We start from the raw sequence: 13,787 nt of genomic DNA on the forward strand, positions 1-13,787 counted from the left end.
ATGCAATGGCCGTCTCAGTCTCCAGATCTCAACCCAATTGAACATTTATGCAAGATTCTGGAGCGGCGCGAGGAGATGGCTGCCGTTTTACGATCTCCTAACCAATTGTGCTATTGTGTGTTTTTTTTGCCGTTATTTGTAACTTATTTGTACATAATGTTTCTGCCACTGTGTCTTATGACTGAAAAGAGCTTCTAGATATCAGGACAGCGATTACTCAGACCGTACTGGTGGAATACTTTTTCTTTAAAGTGTTGGATGGGAAGGATTTACTTCAGATGCCTGACAAGGCCCTCGTCGTTCTCAGAGAAAGAGACGGAGATATCTGGGACGAAGATTGGGGTGCCGATGGTGATCGGTCCTATTAGTCAAAGTACAATAAAATAGAAGAGATACCAGCACGTATATCCTACCAACGGGACATTAAAAACTGTAATATCTTATGTTTCACCGAGTCGTGGCTGAACGACGACATGAATAACGTACAGCTGGCGGGTTTTAAGCTCTTTTGGCAGGATAGAACAGCGGCCTCTGGTAAGATAAGGGTTGGTGGTCTATGTATTTTGTAAACAACAGCTGGTGCATGCAATCTAAGGAAGTCTCAAGGTTTTGCTCACCTAAGGTAGAGTATATCATGATAAACTGTAGACCACAATATCTACCTTGAGAGTTATCATCTGTATTTTTCATAGCTGTCTACATACCACCACAGACCGATGCTGGCACTAAGGCTGCACTCAATGAGAGGTATTCCATCATAAGCAAACAGAAAAACGCTCATCCAGAGGCAGCGCTCGGGGACTTTAATGCAGGGAAACTTAAATTATTTTACCTCATTTCTACCAGCATGTTAAATGTGCAACCAGAGGGGGAAATAAACTCTAGACCACCTTTACTCCACACACAGAGACTCGTACAAAGCTCTCCCTCGCCCCCCATTTGCCAAATCTGACCATAATTCTATCCTCCTGATTCCTGCTGTGAGCGGACCAAGTATTTTTTGTCTGTTGCTGTAAAGCGGAAAGGTGGAATAAACAAGCCGGGAGCAGAAAATAGAACAAAGTTCTCTATGGAGGTATCTTTTCTTCTCCCACAACCAAGGATGATCTCAAAAGGATAACACATATCTTCTTTAAAGGAATAAGGAAAACAAGGTGAGTAACTTTTAACTATCACATACATCAAGAGTGTGTCACCGTCTTAACTATACGTTGGTGGAGAGCTCATTTCTGGTAGTGGAGAGAATCAGTGTTTGCCATTCCCAAAAGGTAGTCCGTTCCTTTCGTCTGTCGTCTGTCAAGTAAGTCCTCCGTTTGGAGAATCAACACGTCCTTTTTCCACGAGCTCCCCCTACTACTGGTTCTCCCGTATCTTATGTAGGAGGAAGAGAATAAGTGATTTGTGCCGCCAGGTGTGCTTAACTGCCTCTGATCCCCTGTACTCACATGCTGGCCTGGGCTACAATCAGTGGGCACAGCCTTCTCCCTGGTGGTCCTTCCACACTGCTTACAAATAAAAACTGAAGCAGGATGCACCAGTGACTCGGTAAATTAGAAAGTGGTCAGACGAAGCAGATGCTAAGTTACAGGACTGTTTTGCTAGCACAGACTGGAATATGTTCTGGGATTCTTCCGATGGCAATGAGGAGTACACCACATCAGTCACTGGCTTCATCAATAAGTGCATCGATGACATCATCCCCACAGTACATACCCCAACCAGAAGCCATCGATTACAGGCAACATCCGCACTGAGCTAAAGGGTAGAGCTGCCGCTTTCAAGGAGCGGGACTCCAACCCAGAAGCCTATTAGAAATCCTTCTAGGCCCTCCGACAAGCCATCAAACAGGCAAAGCATCAATACCGGACTAAGCTTGAATCGTACTACACCAGCTCCGACGCTCATCGGATATGGCAGGACATGCAAACTATTACAGACTAGAAAGGGAAGCCACAGCCGCGAGCTGCCCAGTGACACAAGACTACCAGATGAGCTAAATTACTTCTATGCTCACTTCGAGGCAAGTAACACTGAAAAATGCATGAGAGCATCAGCTGTTCCGGACGACTGTGTGATCACGCTCTCCGTAGCCGATGTGAGTAAGACCTTTAATCAGGTCAACATTCACAAAGCCGCAAGGCCAGACGGATTGCCAGGATGTGTACTCCGAGCATGCGCTGACGAACTGGCAAGTGTCTTCACTGACATTTTCAACTTGTCCCTGACGGAGTCTGTAATACCAACATGTTTCAAGCAGACCACCATAGTCCCTGTTCCCAAGAACACTAAGGTAACCAGCCTAAATGATTACCGACCCTTAGCACTCACGTCTGTAGCCAGGAAATGCTTTGAAAGGCAGGTCATGGCTCACATCAACCACATTATCCCAGAAACCCTAGGCCCACTCCAATTTGCATACCGCCCTAACAGATCCACAGATGATGCAATCTCTATTGCACTCAACACTGCCCTTTCCCACCTGGACAAAAGGAACACCTATGTGAGAATGCTATTCATTGACTACAGCTCAGTGTTCAACACCATAGTACCCTCAATGCTCATCACTAAGCTAAGGACACTGGGACTAAACACCTCCCTCTGCAACTGTATCCTTGACTTCCTGACCGGCCGCCCCCAGGTGGTAAGGGTAAGTAACAACACATCCGCCACGCTGATCCTCAACACGGGGGCCCTCAGTGGTGCGTGCTCAGTCCCCTCCTGTACTCCCTGTTCACTCATGACTGCATGGCCAGGCACGACTCCAACACCATCATCAAATCTGATGACACAACAGTGGTAGGCCTGATCACCGACAACGATGAGACAGCCTATAGGGAAGAGGTCAGAGACCTGGCCATGTGGTGCGAGGACAACAACCTCTCCCTCAACGTGATCAAGACAATGGAGATGATTGTGGACTGCAGGATAAGGAGGACCGAGCACTCCCCCATTGTCATCGACGGGGCTGTAGTGGAGCAGGTAAAGAGCTTCCAGTTCCTTGGTGTCCACATCACCAACAAACTAACATGGTCGAAACACAATTAGACAGTCGTGAAGAGGGCACGACAAAGACTATTCCCCCTCGGAGACTGAAAAGATTTGGCATGGGTCTTCAGATCTTCAAAAGGTTCTACAGCTGCACCAGCGAGAGCATCCTGACTGGTTGCATCACTGACTGGTATGGCAACTGCTCGGCCTCCGACTGCAAGGCACTACAGAGGGTAGTGCGATGGCACGGTACATCACTGGGGCCAAGCTTCCTGCCATCCAGGACCTCTATACAAGGCGGTGTCAGAGGAAGGCCCTAAAAATTGTCAAAGACTCCAGCCAGCCTAGTCATAGACTGTTCTCTCTGCTTCCGCAAGGCAAGCGGCACTGGAGCCCTAAGTCTAGGTCCAAAAGGCTTCTGCTTTTACTCCCAAGCCATAAGACTCCTGAACAGCTAATCAAAGGGCTACCCAGAACCCCCTTTTACGCTGCTGCTATTCTATGTTTATTATCTATGCATAGTCTCTTTAACTCTACCTACATGTACATATTTCCTCAATTACCTCGACTAACCGGTGCCCCCGCACATTGACTCTGTACTGGTACCCCCTGTATATAGCCTCGCTATTGTTATTTTACTGCTGCTCTTTATCTACTTGTAACTTTATTTCTTACCCAAAGACACTATATGTTGGTGTTTCCATAATTTTTTGCAGTTATCTGTATATCTCAATGAAAACATACATTTAAGATATACAATATAGCACACCCCCATCCGTTAATTAAACTTTACCTACTAGCACCAACACCCACTGCGGCTCAACTTACCCTGTCCCCATACTCAACTTACCCCATATCCGGGGTAAGTTGTGCCAAGAGATCACTTTTTTGGACAAGCTATGTTTTCAAAACTTTTATGTTTACATTCATTCTGATTATTTCCAGACCATCTTGAAATATATGTAGATATCTTTTTTGTTGTTGAAAGAATACAATATTTCCCTTGACCTAGTAATGCTGAATGTAAAAAATGGCTCAACTTCACCCCTACAGACTGTATGTACATTTGGAGAGAAACAGAGAGACATCCTTTGATGACCTGTCAGCAGGCAATTAAGTATGATAAGTTGAGAGCCTGTGAGAAGGTCTGTGAGGGGGTTTTGTGCATGAAGGTGTCATGATACTGATGATTTGTCGCCACAGATGGTTTGTTTACTTTTCTACCGTTGTGGCTAGATGGAGTAGCGCTACCGCTTCTAGTGGTCGCGTCGAGGACAACAGCTGTTGACAAATGTAGCATTGTAGCTAATCCAAAAGGCGTCCTCATGCTTCCTAGCCGAAACAGTTCAGCAGAGTTTGTGCATATATTATGACGACATTTTGTGACGTTTTTGTTCGTTTTGGACTTCAGTAAGGGTTTTTTTCGACTGTTCAGCCGCTCAACATTTTTTTCTGGAGGCAAGCCGAAATTCGGAGCCGAAGTCTCCGCCCCTTCGTCGGTGATTGGTCAACAGTAGGGATTCTTCAATAAAGGCTTTGTTGTCATTCAATGAGAGATGACTCGTTTTCATGCACATTTTTAATTGAAAAATAATTAGTTAGATGTAAAATTGCGCGACTAAGATCGCCTCGGCAAAAACTGAAAAATTAATGATAGATTTCTTGAGTTATGTTAGATTAATTCTGCGGAAGTGTATACTGGCTACGGCGTCTCAAAATGGAAAAACAGTACTATTGCCGCTTTTTCTCATTTCTCAAGAAAAAGTCTTATGACAGCACACTTGTTTGGTTCGGCTTGTCGAGTTCAGCCAGGCGCCAGCTGAACTGAAGCATGCTGACGCCTTAACCATAACCCTTTTCCTTATCTTAACCTCATTCTCCTAACCTGCCATGTTAATTCACCTAACCTGCCACGTTAATTATCCTAACCTGCTATGTAAACAAACCATCTGTGGCGACAAATATTTTCAGTATCACCAGACTGGACTTCATTTATGCTTTTTACATAAAACTATTCATTATGCCTTGCTCATATCGATATTAAACATTATCGATATTGGTGCCCACCACTAATCTCTATCAGAGCAATTCATATTTGTGGCTTAGTTTACTCGCATTTGGAGAAATTAACAGTTAACTTAATAGGCATGGATTTATAATAATGTACAATTGTCAAAGTTTTAATTTAAGTGGAAAGTAATTTAATGCGTGTATGGAGGGATACTCATTATCAGCATCTATTGGATAAAAATTGTGAATTGCTGTACTGTATTGATGGTTAATGTTTACTTGTACTGTATTTCTCTTTCTCTGTATGTGTTTACATGTTCTCTACCCCTCATTCCTCTCTTTCAGCAGGTTCTCAGCTGAGGGTATCTTCATTTGTTTATGTATGTGTGACCCTGTTAGACTGCTGACTGAACAAGCGGTCAAGGCAAAGTGAGTCTACACAACTAGGCAAGCAAGGAAAGTAAACACACCACAGACACACACACACACACATTAACAGGCATATTGTTCACATACACACATACAAATACACACATCTACACAGACGTCGGGTCCATCCAGACGTCCTCCATCAGCGATGATGACGTCTCCACTGCTTCGCCCATCATTGCATCACTTCCTGTCGCTGAGGCTGTTGGATACTGCGGCCCCAAGGGCGGTGGAGCGGTTGGCAGTGGCACCGTCACAGGGGTTTGCAGCGGACACCCTCCCCGTGGCATTGACCTTTGAGGACCCCAGCGCCTTCAGGGTAAAGAGCTTTGGGGAGCTGCTCCGAGCATTAGGGGTGTTCCAACTCTGCTCTGTCCCAGTGCTGGTCAACAACTGTGGGAAGGTGAGATACTGGGAGGGAGGGAGGGAGGGAGGGAAGTGAAAAGATATACACTACATGAGCAGTATGTACCAGGGAAGGGGTGAGAGAGAGAGGAATTGAGGGCAATGAGTGAGTGGTGAAGTGAATGAATGAGTGAGTGAGTGTCACTACTTTTGACATGGGCTCACAGGACTGTCACTACTTTTGACACCGGCTGATAGGGCTCTGGTCAAAGGTTGTGCATTATATAGGGAATAGAGTGCCATTTGGAACTCAATCAGTAAGTGAGTGAGTGCAGACAGTCAAATGCTTAAACTGTTGCACTCAATGTGTCTGTCAATGTATAAAGGTCAAGTATGTTTGCTGTTAAGAGAATTATGTTCTCAATGTTAACTTCAATTAAAATACTCAGTCTGCCATCCAGAATGTGTAAGATTCTGGTTTAATAACACAGACAGAGGCCCAGCTTACAAGAATCAGAATTGTTTATTCAGGAGAGCGCTCTCCAGTTCATTGTACAGAGACATCATTATATACCAGGCTCCTCATCTACGCACACACATTACACACTAACACTAAGGAGAGTTAATTGTTCTTCCCCAGAACTCTCAACACCGTAAATTCTTACCCAGCCGACAGTTTCATATCTCTGAGATTAGGGAAACCTAGAGGGGTACTCCCGCTCAGATCATAAACTCTCAGAGTTCTAGCTAGGTCAGGTCAACCACAGTTTAACAGTTCTTGATGTTTACTTAAACCCACAGATACCCATTCCTCTCCTATCCTAGTCAATCTCGTGAGACTTATGCTAACCCTTTAGTTACTCATGCTACAGGCTATATAGACCATATCCCTAAATTCAGGGTAGAATTATTTAATCATTACACTCAAGCAGGAATTCCTTTAACATTTGCCCGTCTCGGTTTCCCCTCCCTGTCAATCAGAGCCCACTCTTTCTCTGCCTCTCATACTCCTTATTTATTTTGTATATCCCCCTCTCTTTACCTCTAACCAAAATGATCTCTTTATTTGTATCTGACTCACTCACTCGCTCTCCCCTTTCCTATCATTTTGACTCACTCATTCTTTCTTTCTTTCTTTCTTTCTTTCTTTCTTTCTTTCTTTCTTTCTTTCTTTCTTTCTTTCTTTCTTTCTTTCTTTCTTTCTTTCTTTCTTTCTTTCTTTCTTTCTTTCTTTCTTTCTTTCTTTCTTTCTTTCTTTCTTTCTTTCTTTCTTTCTTTCTCTCTTCCTCCCACACTCAGCTCATGTCTGTAGCGCGGACTCTGCTCGGGAAAAGGGGGTTTGCCCTGTTCCTGCGGCCCTCTGTATATGCTCAGTTTGTGGCCGGGGAGAGTGAGGGTGAGATCACCCATTCCATGGAGAAGATGAGCTCCCTGGGACTCCGCCCCATGCTGGCTGTGCCCATTGAAGAGGACCTGGGAGAGAGCACTGGGTTAGACACATATTTCTATGTAAAACCCCTTTCCACACAAGCGTGCTAAACTATACTGCACTTCTGGGCTTGGATAGTTTAACTATAGTGGATCAAATCAAATTGTATTAGTCACAAGTGCAGAATACAACAGGTGAAATGCTTACTTACCCTAACCAACAATACAGTTAAAAAAATATGAATAAGAAATAAAGTTACAAGTCGATAAAGAGCAGCAGTAAAATAACAATAGCAAGACTATATACAGGGGGTGTCGGTACAGAGTCAATGTGCGGGGTCACCGGTGTTGAGGTAATTGAGGTAATATGTACATGTAGGTAGAGTTATTAAAGTGACTATGCATAGATAATAACATTTTATTAGATGTTCAGGAGTCTTATGGCTTGGGGGTAGAAGCTGTTTAGAAGCCTCTTGGACCTAGACTTGGCGCTCCGGAACCGCTTGTCGTACGGTAGCAGAGAGAACAGTCTATGACTAGGCTGGCTGGAGTCTTTGACAATTTTTAGGGCCTTCCTCTGACACAGCATGGTATAGAGGTCCTGGATGGCAGGAAGCTTGGCCCCAGTGATGTACTGGGCCGTACGCACTACCCTCTGTAGTGCCTTGCGGTTGGAGGTTGAGCAGTTGCTGTACCAGGCAGTGATGCAACCAGTCAGGATGCTCTCGCTGGTGCAGCTGTAGAACCTTTTGAGGATCTCAGGACCCATGCCAAATCTTTTCAGTCTCCTGAGGGGGAATAGGTTTTGTCGTGCCCTCTTCACAACTATCTTGGTGTGCTAGGACCATGTTAATTTGTTGGTAATGTGGACACCAAGGAACTTGAAGCTCTCAGCCTCGTCGATGAGAATGGGGGCGTGCTCAGTCCTTTTCCTGTAGTCCACAATCATCTCCTTTGTCTTGATCACGTTGAGGAAGAGGTTGTTTTCCTGGCACCACACGGCCAAGTCTCTGACCTCCTCCCTGTAGGCTGTCTTATCCTCTCTGGGCTAGGCGGGACGAAATCGTCCCACCTACGCAACAGCCAGTGTAATCCCGTGGCGCGATTTTCAAATACCTTAGAAATGCTATTACTTCAATTTCTCAAACATATTACTATTTTACATCATTTTAAAGACAAGACTCTCGTTAATCTAACCACACTGTCCGATTTCAAAAAGCCTTTACAACGAAAGAAAAACATTAGATTATGTCAGCAGAGTACCCAGCCAGAAATAATCAGACACCTATTTTTCAAGCTAGCATATAATGTCACAAAAACCCAGAAGACAGCTAAATGCAGCACTAATCTTTGATGATCTTCATCAGATGACACACCTAGGACATTATGTTATACAATACATGCATGTTTTGTTCAATCAAGTTCATATTTATATCAAAAACCAGCTTTTTACATTAGCATGTGACGTTCAGAACTAGCATACCCCCCGCAAACCTCCGGTGAATTTACTAAATTACTCACGATAAACGTTCACAAAAAACATAACAATTATTTTAAGAATTATAGAAACAGAACTCCTTTGTGCAATCGAGGTGTCCGATTTTAAAATAGCTTTTCGGTGAAAGCACATTTTGCAATATTCTGAGTAGATAGCCCAGCCATCACGGCTAGCTATTTAGACACCCACCAAGTTTAGCCCTGACCAAACTCCGATTTACTATTAGAAAAGTTTGATTACCTTTGGTGTTCTTCATCAGAATGCACTCCCAGGACTGCTACTTCAATAACAAATGTTGGTTTGGTCCAAAATAATCCATCGTTATATCCAAATAGCGGCGTTTTGTTCGTGCGTTCAAGACACTATCCGAAGTGTAAATAAGGGTCACGAGCATGGCGCATTTCGTGACAAAAATGTTTCTAAATATTCCATTACCGTACTTCGAAGCATGTCAACCGCTGTTTAAAATCCATTTTTATGCCATATTTCTCGTAAAAAAGCGATAATATTCCGACCGGGAATCTGCATTTAGGTAAACAGACGAAAGAAAACAAAGCATGAGGTTGACTCGGGCACGCGCCTGAGTCTCACAGTACTGTAACCAGCCACTACCCAAATGTGCTACTTTTTTTCAGCCAGAGCCTGCAAAGCCACGATTCAGCTTTTTGCCGCCTTCTGAGAGCCCATGGGAGCCGTAGGAAGTGTCACGTAACAGCAGAGATCCTCTGTAATGGATAGAGATAATGAAGAAGGGCAAGAAATTGTCAGACAGGGCACTTCCTGCATGGAATCTTCTCAGGTTTTGGCCTGCCAAATGAGTTCTGTTATACTCACAGACACCATTCAAACAGTTTTGGAAACTTTGGAGTGTTTTCTATCCAAAGCTAATAATTATATGCATATTCTAGTTTCTGGGCAGGAGTAGTAACCAGATTAAATCGGGTACGTTTTTTATCCGGCCGTGAAAATACTGCCCCCTAGCCATAACAGGTTAATATCACGTTGGTAGTTTAATCTTTGTCGGTCGTCGATTTTATTTTCCAATGATTGCACGTTAGCTAGAAGAACGGAAGGTTTATTCGATCGCCTATTAATTCTCAGAAGGCGGCCTGACCTTCGTTCTCTTTTTCTCCGTTGTCTCTTCACGCAAATGATGGAGATTTGGACCTGATCGCGGGAAAGTCGTATGTCGTTCACGTTGGGCTCGTCGGACTCGTTAAATGAAAAAAAAGCTTCTGCCAGTTCGTAGTGAGTTATCGCTGTGCTGATGTCCAGAAGTTATTTTCGGTCATAAGAGACGGTAGCAGCAACATTATGTACAAAATAAGTTAAAGATATGTAACCAGGCTCAGTTCAGTTTGGCTCAGTGGTGTGAAAAAGGTTTTATGCTGGCAATGCTTGGCTACCATACGCTGTGCAATTACATGGGTTTCATGCAGCACTTTACATAAATTGATGATAAAGATCTATTTTACTTTTTTCAATGTTTGTTTTCATTCAGAAATATTGAAGGGCCTCCCGAGTGGCGTAGCACTCTAAGGCACTGCATCGCAGTGTTTGAGGCGTCCCTACAGTCCCGGGTTCAATCCCGGGCTGTCGCAGCAGGCCACGACCGGGAGACCCATGAGGTGGCGCACAATTGGCATCGTCCGTATTAGGGGAGGGTTTGGCTGGCCGGGATGTCCTTGTCCCATCGCGCTCTAGCGACTCCTTGTGGCGGGCTGGGCGCATGCACGCTGACTCGGTTGCCAGTTGTACAGTGTTTCCTCTGACACATTTGTGCGGTTGGCTTCCGGGTTAAGCGAGCAGTGTGTCAAGAAGCAGTATGGCTTGGCATGGTCGTGTTTCGGAGGACGCATGGCTCTCGACCTTCAACTCTCCCGTGTCCGTACGGGAGTTGCAGCGTTGAGACAAGACTGTAACTACCAATTGGATATAATGAGAATGGGGAGAAAAGGGGCAAAACAAAATAATAATAATAATAATAATAAAAAAATATGGAATAACTTTCAGTCTGAATGCATGTACTCAAATATCAATTGTCAACAGGGAGCGACGGTACAACGACAACCTGGCGTCCATGTTGGAATGTGTCGACATGTCCCATAGCAATGCATGGAGCAAAGATCCCATGATGCAGCTGAAGATCACTGCCTTGCTCAGTCCAGAGCTGTGTGTAAGTGTATGACTTACTTGACTAAAACCCTTTTACTCTGCGAGAAGCATAGTTCATGCTTTTTTGGCTAATTAAGTTTATTTCTTCCATCTTTTTGTAAGTGAATGCCTTTCTATTGAAACAATCTTTCTCCATTGTGTGTAATCATGGTATTAATTAGACCTTTGAAGACTAAATTATTTTAATTGTACTGTCCTGCAGGGTTGGGGCCAATTCTATTTCAATACAGTTAATTCAGGAGGTAACGTAAAATTCCAATTCCACATTTTAATCATGGAAAATCTTTGAGGAGAATTGGAATTTCAGTTTTCATCCTGAATTGACTGAATTTAAATGGAATATACCCCCATATACCCCAACCCTGCTGTCTTCCTGTCCTTATGAAATATATTATATAAGCAATAAACACTACATTCCTGTGTAGCCGGAGTGCCAGTCTGTTTGTGCTATCATACCAACTTCTTGTGACTCATTATCATGACACACAATGTTTACCTTGACAAGGACTGAAATTGTAAGCGCACAAACAAGTCTGGGACCAGTCTAGCTCTTGTGTATAACTAGCTCTCTATTATTTAGTAACAATATCTTCCAATAAAGGGCCGGTTACATGGACACTGATCTAGGATCAGGTCCTCCCTGTCCATACTAATATAATTCAATATGATCTAAGAAACAAAACCGATCCTGAATCAGCAATCCGATAAATGCAGGCCCAGATCTCTGTTGACACATTTCCCTTTGTACTTAGGTGAAGCTAACAACCCTGCTCTCAGAACAACAGTATGACCTAGACCTCCTAGTCAGAGCCATGGACGGAGAGGTGGGTGAGCCATTTTGTGAGATGTTCAGATGCCTCTCTATTTATAAGTCTTGAGCAGTGGTTCCCAAACCTTTCATAGTATCGTACCCCTTCAAACATTCAACCTCCAGCTTCGTACCCCCTCTAGCACCAGGGTCAGCGCACTCTCAAATGTTGTTTTTTGATATCATTGTAAGCCTGCCACACACACACACTATACGATACATTTATTCAACATAAGAATGAGTGTGAGTTTTTGTCACAACCAGGCTCGTGGAAAGTGACAAAGAGCTCTTCTAGGACCAGGGCACAAATAATAATAATAATCAATAATTTTGCTCTTTATTTAACCATCTTACATATAAAACCTAATTTGTTCATCGAAAATTGTGAATAACTCACCACAGGTTAATGAGAAGGGTGTGCTTGAAAGGATCGACATAACTATGCAATGTTGGGTTGTATAGGAGAGAGTCTCAGTCTTCAATCATTTTCCACACACAGTCTTGTGTCTGTCTGTATTTAGTTTTCATGCTAGTGAGGGCTGAGAATCCACTCTCACATAGGTACAGTGGCTTGTGAAAGTATTCACCCCCTTGGCTTTTTTCCTATTTTGTTGCCTTACAACCTGGAATTAAAATGAATTTTTGGGGGGGTTTGTATCATTTGATTTACACAACATGTCTACCATTTTGAAGATACAAAATATTTTTTCTAATGACACAAACAAGAAATAAGACAAAAAAAGAAAACTTAAGCGTTTATTACTATTCACCCCCCCAAGTCAATACTTTGTTGAGCCACCTTTTGCAGCAATTACAGCTGCAAGTCTCTTGGGGTATGTCTCTATCAGCTTGGCACATCTAGTCACTGGGATTTTTGCCCATTCTTCAAGGCAAAACTGCTCCAGCTCCTTCAAGTTGGATGGGTTCCGCTGATGTACAGCAATCTTTAAGTCATACCACAGATTCTCAAGGTAGGATTTTCTGAGCGCAGCCCAATCCAGAAATATGGCAGTGGCTTCTGATTAGATTTTCACAGAACCGCTTGTTGCAATTTCAATGAAGCTCTCTTGTTCAATGGACTGGAGGCAGGGCATGAAAGGGATAACGAATCCAGTTGTTTGTGTCATCCGTTTCGGGAAAGTACCTGCATAATTGCGCACCCAACTCACTAAGGTGCTTCGCAATATCACATTTGACATTGTCCGTAAGCTTGAGTTAATTTGCACACAGAAAATCATACAAAGATGGAAAGACCTGTGTGTTGTCCTTGTTAATACAGACAGAAAAGAGCTCCAACTTCTTAGTCATAGCCTCAATTTTGTCCCGCACATTGAATATAGTTGCGGAGAGTCCCTGTTATCCTAGATTCAGATCATTCAGGCGAGAAAAAACATCACCCAGATAGGCTAGTCGTGTTGGAAACTCGACATCATGCAAGGGGTCAGACAAGTGAAAATTATGGTCAGTAAAGAAAACTTTAAGCTTGTCTCTCAATTTAAAAAAAACGTGTCAATGCTTTGCCCCTTGATAACCAGCGCACTTCTGAATGTTTATACACATCTTGACCACCAAAGTCCATTTGATGTCACAAAACTGTCCAGTACTTTAAAAATATCCTCTTCTGTTCTCCTGGTTTCCAGTGGTTTGCATAAGAGGATGTCTTCCTTAATTGTCCCCCCATAAACGTAACGGACATATACCAGGAGCTGTGCCAGGCCCGCCACGTCTGTTGACTCATCCAGCTGTAATGCATAGAATTCACTGGCTTGTATGCGAAGCAGTAATTGTTTCATTACATCTCCAGCCATGTCACTGATGCATTGTCTGTATAGTTTTATGGGCCTTTTCCCCAGCATTGTCCCAGCCATATCTTGTGGCAGCAGGAAGAATTAAGTAATCCACAATAGTATGGGGCTTGTCTGTCCTAGCCACTTGGGTAGCTCACCATATAAGACGCTTCTAGCCCCTTCTTATTATTGGTACCTGTTGCTTTTATACATGTGTTACTACTCAAAAGTCGTCTTAATTCTCACTCCAAAAACTCCTGAGGCTAATTTTTCAAATTGGCATGTTTTGTTTCTAAATGTCTGCGCAATAGTGAAGGTT

At 43.4% G+C, this 13,787-nt stretch overlaps 1 protein-coding gene across 4 annotated transcripts in view; it reads left to right on the forward strand.

Annotated features, from left to right (window-relative positions):
* prodh2 (proline dehydrogenase 2) overlaps positions 1-13,787 on the forward strand; it is a 40,842-nt gene that overhangs the window by 2,388 nt on the left and 24,667 nt on the right. The window contains exons 2-6 of one of the 4 annotated variants that reach the window (XM_045701998.2): positions 5,344-5,427; positions 5,543-5,830; positions 7,072-7,262; positions 10,748-10,874; positions 11,626-11,697. In XM_045701998.2, coding sequence (XP_045557954.2) covers positions 5,576-5,830; positions 7,072-7,262; positions 10,748-10,874; positions 11,626-11,697 — 645 coding nt within the window. In that variant the 5' untranslated portion in view covers positions 5,344-5,427; positions 5,543-5,575. Of the gene's footprint in view, positions 1-5,343; positions 5,831-7,071; positions 7,263-10,747; positions 10,875-11,625; positions 11,698-13,787 lie in introns of all 4 variants that reach the window. The other 3 variants (XM_045701999.2, XM_014157025.3, XM_082965573.1) reach the window with 3 other exon arrangements.

Source organism: Salmo salar, chromosome 19, assembly GCF_965601325.2.
Source record: "Salmo salar chromosome 19, fSalSal1, whole genome shotgun sequence".
Lineage (NCBI taxonomy): Eukaryota > Metazoa > Chordata > Actinopteri > Salmoniformes > Salmonidae > Salmo > Salmo salar.